The 19,453-nt window shown below is 38.7% G+C and overlaps 1 protein-coding gene across 9 annotated transcripts in view; it reads left to right on the forward strand.

The window, feature by feature from the left end:
- Positions 1-19,453, forward strand: part of PTPRM (protein tyrosine phosphatase, receptor type M) — a 606,372-nt gene that overhangs the window by 534,012 nt on the left and 52,907 nt on the right. For all 9 annotated transcript variants that reach the window (XM_018553724.1, XM_018553732.1, XM_018553757.1 and 6 more), the window contains one exon: positions 19,280-19,377. In XM_018553724.1, coding sequence (XP_018409226.1) covers positions 19,280-19,377 — 98 coding nt within the window. The remainder of the gene's footprint in view (positions 1-19,279; positions 19,378-19,453) is intronic.

The following is a 19,453-nucleotide window of genomic DNA, read 5'->3' on the forward strand; positions in this document are numbered from 1 at the left end:
AGACTGGTTATATCTATACTTGTTTATGAAGCTAGTCCTGTTTTATACTTTTATATTAGCTTCCATACTGACCTCGCCAGAATCAATTATAGCTTATTCTTTTGCTCATACAGCTACCTTTAGCGCTTTGTTTCTTTTGATCATGTCTTCATCTTTGATGGTAGCTTAATATATTTTGATTAAGAATCAGATGATTTTTTTTTGTTTTTGTTTTTTTTTTCTTCCCCCCTTTTTTTTTTCTCCCTCTTGAGGGGAGGGGGGGTTCCACGGGGGGAGACGGCGATAGGGTGTAAAGATACCAGGGTGTATACAAAACGTAGAAATTTTTAGTATGAAAAAGGTGCTCGGGTGCTGCCCAAGGCAGAGACGCGCCGTAACCGGTAACTCAAACTCCTAATAGGACACACAATTGGATACTGCAAAGGTCCAACTGTGTATATAGGACGCAAAATGTCAAAATATATAGGGGATGGGTATAGGGTGGGGAAGTGGGGGGAGGGGGGTATATTGTTATCTCTTTTCTGCATTTGTGGTCCCCATATGAAAATTATGTTTCTCCTTTATTTTCTAAAATGACAGTACTGAAATGGGTCTCCCTGAATGTTAGGGGGTTAAATGATCCACGGAAATGCTCGCAAATTACTTACCACATGCATAAGAAAAGGGCACAGGTCTTGTTCCTACAGGAAACCCACTTTAAGGACACGAAAGCCCATGGGTTACAATCTAGATATTACCCTCAGGTGTATACTAGTAATAATCCAATATCTAAATCTAGGGGGGTAGCTATATGTTTTCATTCTACAATACCATTTCAGTTGAAGCAGATTGAAAGGGACAAAGAGGGTAGATATATATTTCTAAAAGGTATTCTATATCATAGGATGGTTACAATGGTGAATGTATATGCTCCCAACCAAAAGCAAATTCCATTTATACTGGCAATGTTATGGTATAACAATATTGGGAGGGGATTTTAATCTACCCTTAGACCCAGAAGTGGATACATCTGGTGGGCGGTCGCAATTCTCATATCTGCAACTAAAGAGACTGAAGAATGCTTTGCTCCGTTTACAACTGGTTGACATATGGAGAGTTTTGCATCCGGGGGAAAGGGATTATACATTTTATTCACAACCACATAACTCATATAGTCGTATAGACTACTTCTTGATCTCCCACCGCGCACTTCAATGGGAACCACGAGCTAATGTAGATCAACAAATTTGGTCAGATCACCATCCAATTAGTTTGGAAATACAATTTGCGGATCAACCTTCTCGAGGGTTCACATGGAAATTAAACGAAACACTACTTAGAGATGAGGAGACGGTGTTGGCTATAAAGGAAGCTATCTCTACTTTTAAATGTAATCATGAACTTGACACCACAGCACTCCCGATTAAATGGGAAGCGCTTAAATGAGTCATAAGAGGAGTATTTATATCCCATGCTACAAGAATGAAAAGGGCTCGTGAGGCGGAGGTGGCGACTTTGCTGCAGGACCTATTAAGTTTAGAAGATAAACATAAAGCAAATATGAATATGGACGTGTTATATGTCTTGGAGCAAAAACGCTTAAAGCTCAGGTCAATAATGGATCAAAAGTACCTAAAATATAGGGAGGCCATCCGGCGATCATTCTATGAACAAGGAGATAAAGGGGGTCGCCTATTAGCTAGATCAGTAAAGGGCCAGATTGCCCATACTTTTGTAGCAAAAATCCAAGGAAAGGGAGGACGCATAGTCCACCGTACGGATGACATAGCTCAGGAATTTCAGGCTTACTATTCTGAACTGTATAATATAACAGCAGAAAAGAAGACATCCCCAGAGGAGTTAGAGAAGATATCAGGGGCAACAACATATATTGCAGAGACACCTATACCGAGGATATCGAGGGAAGAAGCAGAAACACTTGAAGCACCATTTACGGTGGAAGAGATAAATAACATAATTAAAACCCTCCCAAAGGGGAAAAGCCCAGGCCCGGACGGATACACAGGCATGTTTTATAAACAGTTTAGGGAGATACTAGCCCCAATATTGAAGGATATGTATAATTCCATAACTGAGGAGTGCCATTTTACCAACCAATCACAGGAAGCACACATAGTGGTAGTACCTAAACCAAATAAAGATCTTACTCACTGTCAAAATTATAGGCCTATATCTCTTATTAATGTAGACTTAAAAATATACGCAAAAATTATTGCAAATCGTCTAGGGACCTATATACCATCAATTATCCATAGAGATCAAGTAGGATTTGTCCCTGGCAGAGAAGCCAGGGACAATACTATTAATAGCAGAATACTATTAAGTGTCCGACCGAACTTCATCGAATTTTTCCGATAAAATCATCAGTGTGCTGGAGATGTGGGAAGGAGGAAGGAACCTATCTTCATGTATGGTGGAAATGTGAACATATAATGCCTTTTTGGGAATATGTTTTTGAAACTTATAGCCAGGTAACGGGCACTAGAGTGGAGCCATCACCTAAAATAGCTCTCCTTTCAATTTTTCCAGGCTTTGTAAAAAAAGCAAAAAATGATTTATTTAGATTTTTTATGGCAGCAGCAAGAATATTGATCCGCAATACTGGAACACAAAGAGAGTTCCAAATATTAAGGAATGGGCCATGGAAATCAATAAGATTCAGAGATATGAAGAGCTAACGGCACACATTAATGAACGACACTCTCAGTGGGAGATCATGTGGAAACCCTGGAGTAGATATAAGGACAAGAACGTAGATGGAGTACTGTGACAAATTGAGAAACTTAAAGATTTTGTAATCTAAAGATTTAAAAGGAGACACCTTAAGTAATATAGAAGTATAGCGGAAAATATTAGAATAGGGGTTTTTATAAATGCAGAGGAGAGTAGTAGTAGGGGGGGGGGATAGGGGAGTTAGTAGGGGGAGGGGGGTAAATATAGATACAAATAGGAATAAAATTAAGATGGGTAGCCATATTGGGTGAGAAATAAAAACAATACGAGATACAATGAGATACCCAAGATGTATGAGCATATATAAAGATATGTATGTATAAGGGGAAAATATGCATATGTACAGGGATATGGGTAAATGGCTGTTTAATGTTTATATGCTGACATTTATGTTTAAATTAATAAAATCTTATTATTTAAAAAAATAAAATAATCAGATGATCAGGAATTAATGCATTCCAATATTTAAATGCAAAAGCTGAGCTCACCTTGTTTGTAGAGATAGGCAGCCAGCGGATGTATTCTTTCATCAGCCTGAATAGCAGCCTCACTTACATATAACAATGCCTTAACAATACAATGTGCTTTGCAAAAAAAAAAAAATCTTTTTGGTACTATAGTAACAATTATATCTTCATTGTGCAGTTTTTAGCTGTCTACCAGCTAGAATTTTGCTGATACCTTCAGGGTGTCCTTCCTCCGGACAGGCTGGTGTTTAGAAAACAAATACATCACTTGGATTATTCCTTTCTACCTACAGCACTTTGCCTTCAAGCACCTATTTTGCAAGCCAGATCTGCATTTTGCTAGCATTAAAGTAAAGCTGTCACAGGTTTTGGCAATTTAAACAGAGCATGTGATGAAAGAATAAATAAGCTGGAGTAAGCTTTAGTGAAAACTGCATTCAAAGCAATTGGTAGATCCAGAAGTATAAGTCAGGTGAAGTTATATGCAAATCTAGACTTTTCCTGTAAAAGTCAACCCCTATCACCATCTGAAGCTCCCTTTTGGTAAGAGAAGCCATCCATAATATTTAAGGGCCAATAAGGAGGCTGGCAAGGTGGAAACTGATGGGGTCAAGCTCAGCTTTATGGAAAAAAATAGATATTAGCTGCTCATGCCTCTGTTACCACTAATGTTCTCGCATAAATAAATATATGTCCATAGATATTTGCCATCCTTTTATATAGTAGTAAATACCCTTTAGGTCCAAGTAACAATGTCTGTTACTTATCTGTATATAATGCACATCTTCCTGTAGTGGTGCTTTAACAACACAAAAAAATACATGCAATACAGAGATACAGAGGTCACTTTTTAAATTTTTACTGTGCTAAATATAAAGTGTTTCAGGAACCACAGAACCATGTCATTTTCTTTGACCACACGACAATCACATTCTTAGTTATGCTAGCAACATTTAAGTACAAAAAAACAAACAAATTCTATGGACAAAAATCTGATTCATTTATCATCTTCAAAAATATTACAGCAATGATCCACTACATTCACAACATAGAAAGATTCTCGCTGTATTTGGGAAGAACCATCCATGAGAATGTTAAAAACGTTGATGAATTGGTGGGGAGGTAAAGGAAAGTACTGCCTCGTTGCTCCTCACAAATTAAGTAGTATAATAAGGTTTTGGTAGGCACTCAAAGGTTTAGTCCCAGGGGTAACTGTTTGTAAGGTAAATGCCCGGGTGCTCATCCATAAAAATATCTATGCAAAGGTCTAGAGGCACTTATGGGTCTTGCAGCAGAGATAAATCAGAGCATCAGCATTTTATTGTACATTTTTGTCCAAGAAGAGCTGCTCTCAATGCTTCTTCTAAATAAATCCAAATTTTATTTCACTCTATGGAACAGCATACACCTTCCAAAGCTCCCCAGAATGACAGAAACTCTCTCCTTTTTCTCTTCCTATGATTAAGCCCTGTGGGTGAAACATGTAAGGAGAGAGTTTCTGTTGTTCTGGGAAGCTTTGGAAGGTGTATGCTGTTCCATGGATTAAAATAAATTTTAGATTTATTTGGAGGAAGCATTGAGAGCAGCTCTTCTTGGACAAAAATTCATACAGGTGGGAGTGAGCCTCTTGCCAGCACCTGGAGGTTCCTCTTAATATTGATCTGCCTGCGGAATCTGAGCGGTGAGTGTTGTGGACTATTTTATTGTCAATGTTTGATGTGTGTGTATGTGACGGAGCTCAGCCTATCTTTATCAACATGCAACTATATATATATATATATATAGCCATTCTAGTGCCATTCTACTGTCCAATAGGGCTACCTCAGTGGCTAGTAAGTTTTCTTTAATTGTACAAGGAAACAGAAGTTGGTGGAATGCGGGTGGAAGTCAGATATCATTATAAAGTGAAAGTGAATCACAGATGAAGGTTTTTGGGCTACTATAGGTAATAACAGGCACCTTGTAGTATCTGTTCTAAGACAGGACCTTTTCTGTTAAGCCAGAATGAAATGGGTGGGGAGGCAGGGAGTGGCTCACCAGCATTTGCCATAATGTACAATTATGCTCAGCATCCATGCACATTATGGCACACTTACCTCTGGGAATCCAGCAATGCGAGGTCCCAGCTCCCTGCCTCCACTACGCCACTGCCAGGTTTTTCTCCTTCCCATTTTGGCATCTTCTTGCTTCACCTTTTGGAACATTGCACATGGGCTGCAATGTACAAAAAAATGCTTTAGTGTAAACAGATAGAAAAGATAAACAGTTTTGTTTTGTTTTTAGCAGGAGAGACTTGTAAAGTCTCTTCTAACAAAAAATTGTATTTGCTAGCAAATGTTTTGTTTTAAAGGTTTAATTGCACTTTAAGTATAGTGAAAAGTGTTGCTGATACCGATAGCAGCCACTTAAGCCAAATGCTTGCTTTCATTTTCTAATGTTCAAAAACATGATATTATTCAGTTCAGGTGTTGACCATTGTCGCTGTTTAATAAAGAAAAATACAGTGGTCAATAAACAAACCCTTCTATGGGACAGCCGTGATCTTTGTATAACCACTTCAGGACTTTGGGGTTTATATACATATTGCGGTCCTGAAGTGGTTCAATTCCATAATGTTTCTGAAAACAGAAAATGTAAATTTTTTGCACATGAAATAAAAAAAACATAAATGGGGATTTGGCAGGAACATCTCCAAAATTATTTATGTGAAAACCCTCTGTCTTTCCCATCTCAGAAGGTTGGGAGTAATGAGTTTATGAGAGGATTGGGGAGCTACCTTTAATGAATGTAAGAAAGTTACTTACCTGATCTGTTTTGACACAACACATAGTAAAAGATCTCACATTTCATCAATGCGTGTAGTGCTGTTTGATGGAGAGCAGCAATAAAAATACAATGCTGCCTCTGCATCTACATACGTAGTTAAATGTCAATATCATCCCATTACAATTCATACAAAATGTGTTATTTGTAGTCTGCAGCTTTCATTGCAGGGCACTGACGCTGTGGCAGGCCGATGATTGCTGTGTAACATGGGGTCCTCTGAGGCATTTAAATGATTTTAAGTGCGGTTGAAAATGTAACACATTAAACAGATCAATATTTTCCTTATTATCAAGTAGTAAAACTCTCAGTGACCTTTGCCATATCATTATTGTAGGCACAACTGCATATTGTACTCATGCCTTTGAGAGCCGCATTGGTCTTTTGTAGTCTGTCACACATGAGTGATGTGTGTTTCACAGGTTAAAACCCAATTCTAAAACTTTTTTTCCATTTTGTGTAAATCAGGGAAAGGTTACAACCTCTGTTCATTTTATTACTTTTTTGGGCCCATTAGGAAGATTTACTGACTTCCTGTTCTGTATGTCAAAGTGTGATAGCGGGTCACCAGAGCAGGAAGTAAAAATAAATCTCCCCCAAAGGACTGGAATAAAAACCTGACAAAGGTTGCAACCCTTTCCCAATCTATAGGAAAATAAAAAAACAACAGTATGACTTGACTAGAGCTAAGCTTGAGGATGATAATTATAGAACTTTGTGATATTAGCTATACAGATTGTGTTAGTTTTGGTACTTGGGAGTTCTATTTTGTTGGCTGCCCATCTTCTGACACATTCCTGAACTCTATGTGTTGCCATTGTTGGCCTCCATCTGAAAACTCTGGTTGCCTGGCTGTATTTAGTTTCATTATTCTGAGTCAGATACCCCAAATAAATAAGCATGATAAAGAGGCAGTTGAAATTTTTAGAAGAGATCAGCAATGGCAGCCCACATATTTCTTTTGTGACCTCTAAGCCACCCTAAAGCCGGGTATACAAGGGACAAATTTCGGCTGCTTTCTAATTAACCGGCCAAAATTCAAACTGTGGGTGCTGTCGTCAGCCCATGGGTTGGACAAAACAAATAAAGACATGTATACCTGGCTTTATCCAGTGTTCCCATTTACAGGTCTTGCCTCCAACCCCCAACCTCCCAGCCTGGACAGTGATAGGAAAAGCAGCACACTAATGAGAAGATTTCTCTGTCACTATGCGTTCCACTCCTATTGGCATGTCCCTTGCACTGCAGCACAACTAATTGACTTGTTGTGCTACTTCCCCCAGTCTGAGTGCTGCCGTACAGGGTATGGCAAACTATTGATACCAGATCAAATTCAGGTAGTTATACGGCTGTCATTTAAAATGACAGAGCTGTATTAATTTGTGTCCTTTACATCTGCTATTACCAAATTTTATAAGTAAAAAAATTATTATTAAATCTTTAATCAAGTTTACAACCTCATCCACTCTTTCCTCTCCCTCTTTATGTGTGATTTATGGGTTTGTTGCATTGTGTAGTTTTTGTTATCTGTGACATATTTATTATATGTGAAAAAATATTAACCGTCATAGTGTATACAGTAACTGATAGAAAGGTATTCATATACTATACTTTTTTTTTTTCCTGGAGTTTCTATATAAATACCACTTTAAAAAGATGTGTTGTCTCGACCAGGTCCAGTTCACATTGTACAGGGCGCTAATGGGCTCGCTAGATGCCTGGGATCAGCAATACAAAACACAAAAGAGAGTTTTAATAATGTTCTTGGGGAGTCTGCCCTCCAGTGGGAAGAGGTTTCCAGAGGTTGAATCTGTTTAGTCAGCTGTACCATCTCTACAGAAATGCTCATTTTCAGAACAGTTGTTGGATATCTTGTGAAGATGAGCAGCGTTTAATAATAGCTATTAAATACCATGAGGAAAAGGCTCCATTGTTGCACAGAAGTAGTGAGAAGACCGGATAGTTAGATCTACAGATGAAAAGAACAAATTGATAGCACTTCCACAAAGGAACGCCACGCCATGGATCACCACAGTCATTTTGTAGATATAGATAGAAATGGATTATAGTCTGCTGAGAAAAGGCACTGCTAAAAGGTATCACTGATAGTTAAAAGAGATATTGTGGAATAAGCAGGAGACTTCACGGGTCATGACCCAACAATTGCAGATATAGCTTCAGACCATTATTTTGTACTCCGCACACAAGGAGAAAAATAATTAAATGTTTCCGTTTTCGGAAAACCTGAAGTCGCACTATTTTATTAAATTAACAGATGGTAGACTTTCTGCCTTTATTTGTACATCGGGGAAGGACCAGCAAAGTGTGCATTAAAGATAAGCTTATTTTGGTCAAAGGTTGACAGACGACAGCAGTGAACCGGTTAGTGGAATAATGCAAGTGCATGTAATGCAATTGAAACAGTTTATGGAAGTAAAAATGGAAAAAGGGCAGACGGAGGAATGGGAAATGCGGGTCATCCACTCTGCAACAATGTGCAAGCCTTGTCAACTGTGAAATAGCTTTGCACAAGCATACATTACTTACTGTGGATTTTAGTTCACGTGTCATGCTGCCATCATAAAGTAAAAGGTGCATGAAAGTCAGGGGAATTGTTCTTACCGAGACATTTAAAGTGACATTGTACTGTGTTGTTTTACAATGCAGTATTACTTTGATAGGAATAAATTTGTGCTTACTGCAGTCATAGGTATTTATACACCAAACTGAGGGAACTGTAAAATATTGTACTTATATTTGTTTTGGGATATCAACAAACGCATTTTTTCAATCTCAGTACTAAGGGCCCATTCACACTAACACTAATTCCAATGCGTAACAGCACTGTTAGCTGCTGGAATGCACTGGATCGCATACTGTAAGCTTCCCTGCCTTTTGGGGCGATCTTAGGTTATAGCCTGTGCTGGGCAGCAAAGTTTAACTGGTGCCTATTGGACAAAACCGTCATATTTAGATACTCTCTATAACTACTATAACAGGAAAATGGAGGTAAGATTCTAAAAATGGGGGTTGTTTTAACAATGTCTATCTGATTGCATCTATTTCTAGGATTTCAGTCAGGCTTTTAATAGTTAGAAGATTTTGGAATCTGCTAATCTTTCAGAGGTTAAAGGTTGCAAAAATCTATTCAGGTTTTATAGAAAATGTAAGAGATATGTGAACTCAAATCCTCAAAGTGAGATTTCTTGGAGAAGCAGTAAAGAGTATTTTACATCCACAGGCTAAAAACAATATTGCATGAGGAATCACAAACACAATATATATTTATCCTACACAACACACCCTTAATGCCCATGTCTGGTCAAATCCTTGCAGTGGGGCTGCCCCTGCACTGCAATGGTTAAGGGCTCGGTAATGTGTAGTAAAGCACTTTTACTTACCTGATCACCGCTTCCCCAGCGGTCAGTGATGTCCCCTTCTCCCCCTCCACTCCAGCTGGTGGAATGCCGTACAATGCACAAAATCTTTATTGACTATATTATTAATTTCATATCATGGAAAATGCTTCATTATATCATGGGAAAACTTTCTGTTGTAGCATCCAAAACAAATGAAGCAGATAATGACCCACCAGGCTCCATTTATAACTAAAATAGCATTTTTGAATTGCATGTCCTTTTAACTTTCTTGCTTCTCTTCTGTCCAGCCAACTGCTTCATACACCACACACTCTAACCTAGTTAATCAGGTAGTTATGATAATCCTTAGAGTATAGAATTTGAGGCCACAGTGGTCACAGATACAGGGTCCCTAAAGAGTCACTCTTCCTACAACTGATGTTTACCTTTTGGTAGATGATGGAATATGTCTATTTAACAGTAACTTAATCTCTTGGGACTTTGATGGCAAAATACACGTAATTGAATTCCCAAGCTTATACTTTGGTTGTGGCCATTATGTGTAGTTCCAATCTCACTAGAGTCAGGAAAATATAGCAGGAACATTTTGCAACTGGAGTCCCCAGGAGTTATAGGCAGAGAACAGATGACTCACCAGACTTCACATATAGGTAAAATATTACTTGTGAGTTAATCTGACCTTTTAAGATCATAAATTATATTCTTATGCCACAGTTCTACATTAAAGAACTTCCTATTGGCAAAATCACCAGAAATCTTCTCCAAAGCTGGTCATCACTGGGAAATTTTCTTGTGATGTTTCACACTTCAGTAAAAATAAATTCTGTGGTATACAGCTGTCATAGAGGAATCGCTATGCATAAAAATGTGATCTCACAGGCTAAAGCAAGAAAACAGCACATTGGTTCTTATTAGACCAGTGCATGCCAGCTCACAAAAGCAAAAGTTAATAATAGCCATTCCATTTTTTTTTTTTTAAGATCAATCATTTTTGTAACTAGATACCAGACATTTGCTGATGGATGTCTATTATTGGTTACACACCTGCACCTGCATTTATAATTTTCTCTTATTCCCCCTGCAAAGGCTCACAAATACCTGTTAAATTTTCTAGTGGCGTCCACCTAATGCAGCTTTCTGTGATGGTGTGGCAACAATGTTGCACTACTCCTTAAATGACAGCAGAGTTGCTACTCTCATGTAGGTTTTGCCTGCTTGCGGTACAGTGAGATGAAAAAATGTTGCAGGGGGCATGGCTATCAGCATTATCTCTGCTGATTCACAAGCCTGGAGCGTATCATTCAGTACCTGGCCACACCTAGTCCTGCCCTCTGATTTCTGGATTGACAGCACTGCCTCTTTTGCGAAAACCCACCCACTCTGATCTGCCGTGACTTGGAAGGGAGGCATGTGAGACACAAATGAAGGATAATTTGGCTCAGTTAGGGAAGATAAAGGAAGGTTTTTGTGTACTTTATGAAGCTTGTGCATCACATAGTAACTGGATCTAAGCTGGCCATACACTGGTAGATTTTTGTACGAACGTTGATGAGAAAAATCTTGTCAGAACATTTGATAATGCCATCAGAGACTTAACAAATGCTGTTTGAAATTAAATTAGATTGTTAAACACTTTACCTAGGGATGCACCAATACTAGTATCGGTATTGGTGCCAATAGCGAGTACTTGAGCGAGTACTCATACTTGAGCGAGTACTCGTACTTGCCCAAATGCTCCTATACTTACCTCCAATACCAGAACTGCCAGTCAGAGGGAGATCTCCCTCTGACCAGCAGTACTGAGGGAGCATGGAGCGCTCGGTTATGCCTCGCTGCGTTCACTTGTTGCTAGGCAGACGGGCTTCCTAACCAATCAGGAAGCCAGGCGGCACATAATGACCCACCTTCCGGCTTCCTTGTTGGTCAGAAAGCCAGGCTGCCTAGAAACAAGTAAAGCCAGCTACCTAGCTAATCAGGAAACCGGGCGACGGGTCATGATCCGCTGCCCGACTTCCTGATAATCGGTATGGTTGAGTACCGAAAACAAAATATCGGTACTCGATACCAAAAAATCAGCATCGGTGCATTCCTACCTTTAACATTCGATTTTTGGATGAGTGGCGTTTCCCGAACAACAACGACATTCACTGTTAGCATTTCATTTGTTTGAGAAAAATTTTCCATCCTGCTCCTTTTCATCAATCAAATCATCAATTTGACCCCATCAACTATTAGAAAGTCAAATAAACTTTCTGAATTTTTTTTTAATTAATTTCTACTGGTGTGTGGCAAGCTTAATACTTGTTTAGACTGTTATACATGAACCTTTGGTTGTACTTTAATAATACAAGACCGGAATTATGTAGCATATTTTGTATGGTGACTATTATGTGTTTACCTATCTAATTAAAAAAGTATTTCTATGTTCTGCCTACACAGAACATAGAAAGTAAACACAGATAACTGGTGATTTCAATGGAGATTTTTGGATTTTTAGACCTTTTGAGAAAGAGCATGGCTAAAGTGAGGGATTTGTCTAGCTCTGTAGACATTGACACACTTAATGGTAGAAAATCTTTTTTATTTAACATGTTTATTAGATACATTTAACAGAAAGCTTGAAGCTTCTAATTCAATATATAGGTGACTGGCAGACAACCGCATCAGCAAACATTGCATGGTCAGGGATTAAAAGATTATTTTTTCTCAGAAAGTCTGACTTTTCATCTTTAAGTGCCAGAAAGGTGTGTAATTGTTAGCATTGATCATTTTCAAACCTTCACTTTGCATTACTTTTAACTCATTTAGAAACAAATTGTATGTGCTATTTACCAAAATAAAGATACAGACCTCATTTCATATTTGTGTACACATTGGTATTTATAAAATGTGTTGGCAACATTACATGTCTTATAGTGGCTTATAGCAAGTTCCCTTGTTGGATTTCTGTAAAATGTTATACAGCTTTCAGGTCCAAAGTAACTGTCGATAGGTTTGGGCCCCGCATCTGTAGCAGGCATTGTTTTCTAGACAGCTTCAACTTCTCTGTCTGAAGTCTGAAGTTGCTCCTACTCTTTATGGCATTGATGAGAAAGGAATTTGGCTTTCACGATGTCTTGGTTTACAGATGAAGAAGCACTCTGTGCAATATTGTTTTCCTCCTTCTGATTGGGTAGCATTGGCTGTGTGTTATGACATCTTGTTTCAGGGGGCGTTAGTATTTGAAATTAAGCTCAGGGATGATAGGCTCACCAAGAGGAACTAACTTAGTTTTTCCATTCGCTCCACTGGTCATAAAGCATGGTGTCACTATTGTTTTGAAACATAAAGTACATATTAGAATATTGATTGTGTCTAACAAATCAACTCTTCATAAATACCGCGGGGGTGGAGTGATAACTGCTTTCAGGTGTAAAGTGCAGACACTGTTGCCTGCACATAACTGCAACAACCTCAGATCATTGCCATTATTCCCATATGCAGAGCCATTCTGACAGTCAAAAATCCAACACTGTTAAAGGAGAACTATGGGGTCAGTGTTTTTCCCCATACTTCTCCTTAGGGTAACGGGAGGACACAAACTAGCTTAAGATAACCCTCCCGTTACCCTAAGCTCAGTATACCGCGAGCTACAGCTCGCGGTATACAGAGACGCCACAGCCAGAGCGGATCCTGACTTAGACGACGGGATCCACCCAGCTGCGTGAGTGACAGCTAGCTCTGCCTATCTAGAGGCAGAGCCAGCTGTACCCACCCCCTCCCCGTCCGTTCCGCCACTGGCAGATTGGAGCAGGGAGAGGGGAATCCAGCCCCTCCCCCTGTCACGGCAGAGAGCCGTGACAGGATCGAGAGGTGAGCGAACCCGGTATGTGTTCGCTCACCTCCCGATCTACTGAGCTGACCTGTGACAGTCTCATTGTCACAGGTTGGCTAGAACTATGAGGTAAGTGAAAAGCACTCACCTCATAGTTCTCCTTTAAAGCCTGCTCCCTCTGGCCTTCCACCTGTAGCCTGTGAATGGCTTTGATTTGAGCTGTCATTGGACATTTTAGATCACAAGCACGATGTACAGTGCTTCTGATTTACCTGGATATCGAATTAAACTGAATTTCTAGAATTGTTGGATAAAAATTCTGTATGATGATAAACTTGTGAATTAAATTTCAGCGGTGTCCAGTATCAATTAATGTACTGTTCAGAAAATAATTTGCATTGTTTTCAATTGGGTTGTTTTATTTAAGTGAAGTGAACCCATGTTCACTTTAAACATACAACTGTGTGCAAGGAAATTATTAAAAATATTTTGTTCCCCTCTACCTGATTGGATATTTGAAGGCAATGGGAGATTACTTCACTTCATATAAATTTGCCTCACTTTGATCTAGTGATATTTGAATTGAGATGCTATATATGTATTTGCCTACAAAGACTCCAACGGCATAATAGTAGTAATCATACTGTATCTATGTACCTAAGATGCTGGTGTACGTTTCTTCAACAGGTTTGGAGATCAATCAGATATTTTATGGGATAAAAACTATAACCGATCATTTCTTGCATGTGCATGGATGCATTAGTGAACACCTTTCCAATATTTAATGTTTTAAAAAGAATAAAAGTATGTGTCATTGAGAAATAATTGAGGGTCTAGCATATGTATGCAAAGATATGTGCATGTCAAATAAAGTGGAAACTTAAAATGGAAAATTATAGCAGACAATTGTTTTTACTTGGTAAGTCAGAGACGCATATAATTTCATGGTTATTAAATCGATGTGTGCTATATATGCATAAATTCTGTTTCTGACTCCATGTAACAAGTGAAATCATTCTTTGAACTGTGAATGCTATCCAGAAATCATTTAAATTCTGAAAAAATAAAATGTCCCTTCCCTTGAATTTGCTTTCACTGGATACCCTCTTACATAGACAGTTACAGGAGTTACTGCATGCAGTGCTTCCAGGAAATGTTTTGCTGGTGTAAGAAGGACAGGGAGAATTTTAACTTTGGGTGTTCCCAGAAAACCAGATTTCTTGTGTGGACTTTAAGTAGGATGTCCCTGTGTATTTGTCCAGGTAGAAAGCCTTGACCATTATGGTGCTTGGTAAGTAGAGTTCAGAAACATCAGTAATTATTACAGTGTATATTATAAAATAATTGCCTACAAATTAATCAAATATAAGTCACTAAATATGTGTACAGGCTTAAAGTGCAACTCCTTTTTAGACTTGTTTTCCTTTGGGATAGGATGGGGAAGAATTAGAACCTTTGTCAGGTTTTTATTTCTGTCTGTAGCCCCGTTAGACAGAGTTTGCTCTCTCCTCAATAAGCATACAGACCGCAATAAAAACTTGCAAGAAGTTCTAAATCTGCCCCACTCTGCACGTCCCTCATTGTGTAAGTGCTGAGCCACACTTTACAATGCAGTTAGCTAAAGCAGTTGTAGTTGAATGGACTGTGCAGCGTGTCCTAGTACTTATACAGGCTAAAAACCACATCCGTACTTGTGAGAATGTTATTGGTCCTGTCATGAAGGGTCAGTCCACCCAAAGCTTATGTTTTACTTTTAGTAGAAGTCAGTAGTAGAGTGTTAAACCACCTTCAATATCAGTTCCTTATATCACTGAGGGGTGGACTCTGGTAGTGAAGTCTATGAGCTTCAGTTCCCATATACAGTGTAACATATGAAACAAGTACCCCTTTTACTAGGTGATATCATGGAAGAAGTCTGGTTGGTCAAAGTATCGGGCAGGCTTAAATAATATTGTGCTGGTTAATATTTGCACTAGAATTCCTTCAGAAAATACCATTCTCTCTCATTCTAAAACATAGGTTGGTTCAGGACTTTCCAAGCTTTCGCTTGACTTAATCTAAATGGAGCATGTTTTCTTTTAAAATCATGTAAAAGTATGGATGGCAATCCTATTTAAAATGCATGGCAGTTGAAAGTCATTGTTGGCGTAAAACTGCATTTCTTAATCACAGTAGGCACAGTTGGGGTCTTTGTTTTCCATGTACTTGTAACTGCAAACATCTTTTTTTTTACTGAATACGAAACAGATCACTCCAGTAACTTCCTCAAACTCACTGGTGAATTGGGGTGATCAGCTTGCTATAGTAATTGGATAAGTACCAGCATAGTAATAAGAGACATGGCATCCTCAGGACTCTAGTAGATGAATGGCCAAATTACCAACAGAGACAGTCAATAATAGGCTTAAAAAACAAATGTGTAGAAACCAGCATACACAATACTTACATTCTGAGATTATTTTAATAAACTATCATAGTAGGGACTATGAAGGGCCCTTCACTCAAGATAAAATAACAAAGTAACAACCATAAAAAAAATATAATATTACCACCTGAAACATATCAACAAAAATGTAAGTCTTTCACATATTCTTGGTTCAGCTTTGTAAAAGAATGAGCCCTACCGTGTTGGTACATCAAGTGCATAGGAATCGGATAGTCAATGTAAATACACCTAAAATCTAAATGTTGCAAGCTGAGCTAGAGTTTATAGTAAAGCAAGCCTGTAGCGACATTAGGCTTTGTAATCTGCTAGCAATAATAGGTGCCTCCAGATGTCTGGATGTTGTGTATAATTTTCTTCTACAGCATCCCAGGAGGCCTAAAACCCGTGGTCCTCTAATATGGAAATCCTGGCTGTTATCTAGGACTTTGGTGGCTCCACCTCTAATCGCATCTCCATTGACAGGGTTATAGTAAGGCAAGGGTGGTGGGAATTAGTGGAGCCAAGTGCTGACTCCCAACATAATTCTAAATGCAAGTATCTGCTTGCAATTGTATATTACAAGGCTTCATGTATAGTAAATGTAGTCAGAAGCAAGAGCTGTTATGTACAGTAAATATATGCTGAAATTGCAGTCATTTATATTTATACTGTTAGGGCAGTAAGTTTACAGAATATACGTGAATAGAATAGATTCTCCTAAAAGTGATGCTTTGAATAAACATCAATGTATGTACAATAATAAAAGCTTGTTATTAATACAGTATGCTTGAACATTCTGTTCTCTACAGTTCTGAGTTTGGCACAGTATTCAAGTGTGGACGTAGAGATAACTGTAAATCCCACTATGCCCTGCAGGTTTTATTGTATTTTAATTTATGCCCAAGACAAGTGGTGCTATAATCATTTATTTAAATGCCAGACTGTAATTGAAAATTGTCAATGTGAAAAGAAGATGAAGCATCTGAACAGAACCACATGTGAAAAAAGATATTTGCTTCCATGAAATGGTGCTGGTGCAGGTTTAGACACTTAACATTTGAAATCAATACAGATGCCTAAAGGCAGACACCTACCCACCATTTTTCAGAGTACCCCATAAACTTCTTTGACACATTCCCAAACAACCTCACAACAGTAATACAATTTATCTTATGTTCATGTAAGAGGTCAATTACATTGTATTAAGGAATGAGAGTTGGTCTGGTAGATCTTTAACCATGGAGCTTCCATTAACAAACTGAACACTTCAGATTTGGGGGTACAATGTGCACTTGTTACCAGCTTATGGCTGCATCATTCAGTTACCGCGGCTAATCTTTTAAAGGTCAACAAACATAGAAATGTTCTGCATAGATGGGTATCAGGAACACTTTCTTCAAATTTTGTAGGATCAGCAAATGCTGTAAATTAGTGGTCCATATTAGAAGTAAATGTGTTGTCCTTAGTAGCCACATTCCAGATTGTTTTAGTGTACTAATAAGAAAATGTAAAAATTGCTTTGGTTATTATGGGCAGCACCTTTACTGATGCACTGGAAAATACTTGCCCTCAACAGTGTATCCTTAATCTTTGCTTACTAATATTAATTTGCTTTATTAATTAATGAAGAAGAAATGTCACGTATAAACTGTCATGGCAGGAATACCAGACCTCGTGCAAAACCAGGAACAGAGATTTGTGTGCTCTCATAAGTAAGATGTATTCAACATATGTTGGGCAGTATGATAGCCAGCATACTACACCCAAAAAGAGGAATTACATTGCTTTTTAAGCAAAGGCACATTAGCATAATTCATGAGCTACATCCCAGTGACATCCCACACTGGGCCGGCACGGAAATACAAATCATCCGATAATTTTTGACTATTTATCACAACTTTTAAACGGTTAACTCTCTAAAACAATAGCATCAGCATCTTTTCCTTGTTAATTACACCGGAACAGCTTTGAAGGATGGGCAGTATTTGTCGTCTTATCAGTTACCCACACACGGGTGTTGCCAATAACAGGAAATCCTTGAAGAGGCTGAGACATATTTTGCAGAGTCTGCAGAAATATATTTCTGCAGACCCTGCAAAAATAAAAACCATTGATCTCTACAGACCTTGGGACTTATGTATAACAAAGTGAGTCTCGAATATCAAAATCGATTATTTAGCTTAACCAACTTTTCCACCTCATAACTTAAAGTGTTCCTCTGCTATGCCAGTGGAAGGCAAAACAAGAGTTTCATTCTAATGCTGACACCACCAGCGTCACATATTCTCCTTCCCTTTCCTCCTCACTCTTCTGTTTGTCTGCTGAAAATTAAGAGGAAATGCCCTGACACACTAGGGGGGCATTTACAAATCAGTGGTATGGCTATACCAAAAAAAAAGCACAGGGGTGTACTTTGCAAATGTGTTTAACACTCTACTGGCTACGGGACTCTAGCCGAGCACTATTCAGCTGCATGGAAGATCAGAAGAAAACAGTTAGTTCTCTTACGTAACATTCCTCTCAATGTTATGTTATGTAAGAGAACTCCATAAGATACTACAGGCTCCACACTGCTTTCATCTTATAAATGGGCCACAAAATGCAGTCTGCAGTGTGTGTAACTTTGCAGAGTATAACAAAGAATAGATAGCAATATCTATTCTCCATTATAAATAAAAGCCTTGGACCTTGAACAAGATGAGGACTCTCTCCCTGATCTCATGTAATAGCACTGTGCCAATCACCAAGCACTATTCTTTACTCCTACATGACAAAGGAGGAAGGGGAGTGTTACTCCATACCTGGAAGTACCAGACATTTCTCTTCACTCCTAACCGGCTGAACAGAGCAGGGGAGCAAAGAGAAGGTGAATATGCATATCCATAGAGCACAGTTAAGTGAACCTGTTGAGTATACACTGAGTGGCCAAATTATTATGACCACCCCATCAGTACTTCGTTGGGCCACGAGATGACTCCATGAGATGACTTCGTTGGGCCGCCTTGTGACTCCACGAGATGTTGAAAGGTGATGCGACGAATCTGACACTGCACTGTTGCCCTTCTGTTGTCTTGTACCAGTCTTGCCACTCTCCGTTCTGCCCTAACATTGACTAGTTGCTGGCGGCCACAATTCGCACGTTCGGACCCAGATTTTCGGCTGACAGTCCAGTCTTTAAACACTTTAACAACAGCTGCTCTTGAACATTTAACAAATTCTGCTGTTTTGCTGATACTCGCTCCATGGCTCCGAGCGCCAACAATCATCCCACGTTCAAAGGCTGTTAAATCGCGTTGTTTACCCATATCTTCAGAAAAAAATCACTTCTACTGTCGTGGTAAACAACCTGCTTCCCTATTTATAATGGTCTGGCCCTCTAGCAACTTCAGCGCGAAATTATAGCTAATTATAGCTAATTTGCCTACAAACGTCAGGTGGTCATAATAATCTGGCCACTCAGTGTATAACAAAAGCACAGGTTCACTCTAAGTTAGTGAGTTGGTTGCATACACTTTGTGCACAAATTATGTTTTTCAGATGTTTATATCCTATGCAACCATGTCCTGTGTTTTTTTGGTATGTTAAACTTTTTTTCTTGTAATAATAAATCTATATTACATTTCGTATATCTGCACAGGGCCAATGCAAGAAACAGTTTATGATTTCTGGAGAATGGTGTGGCATGAAAACACAGCCAGCATTGTCATGGTTACCAACCTGGTAGAAGTGGGCAGGGTAAGTAATTTTATGGTCTAACATGATATTTAGATCAGTATACTTCAGACAGAGTTCTTTAAAGGGAATGCATGGT

The sequence above is a fragment of the Nanorana parkeri genome, unplaced genomic scaffold (assembly GCF_000935625.1).
Source record: "Nanorana parkeri isolate BGI_ZX_2015 unplaced genomic scaffold, ASM93562v1 scaffold7, whole genome shotgun sequence".
Classification (NCBI taxonomy): domain Eukaryota; kingdom Metazoa; phylum Chordata; class Amphibia; order Anura; family Dicroglossidae; genus Nanorana; species Nanorana parkeri.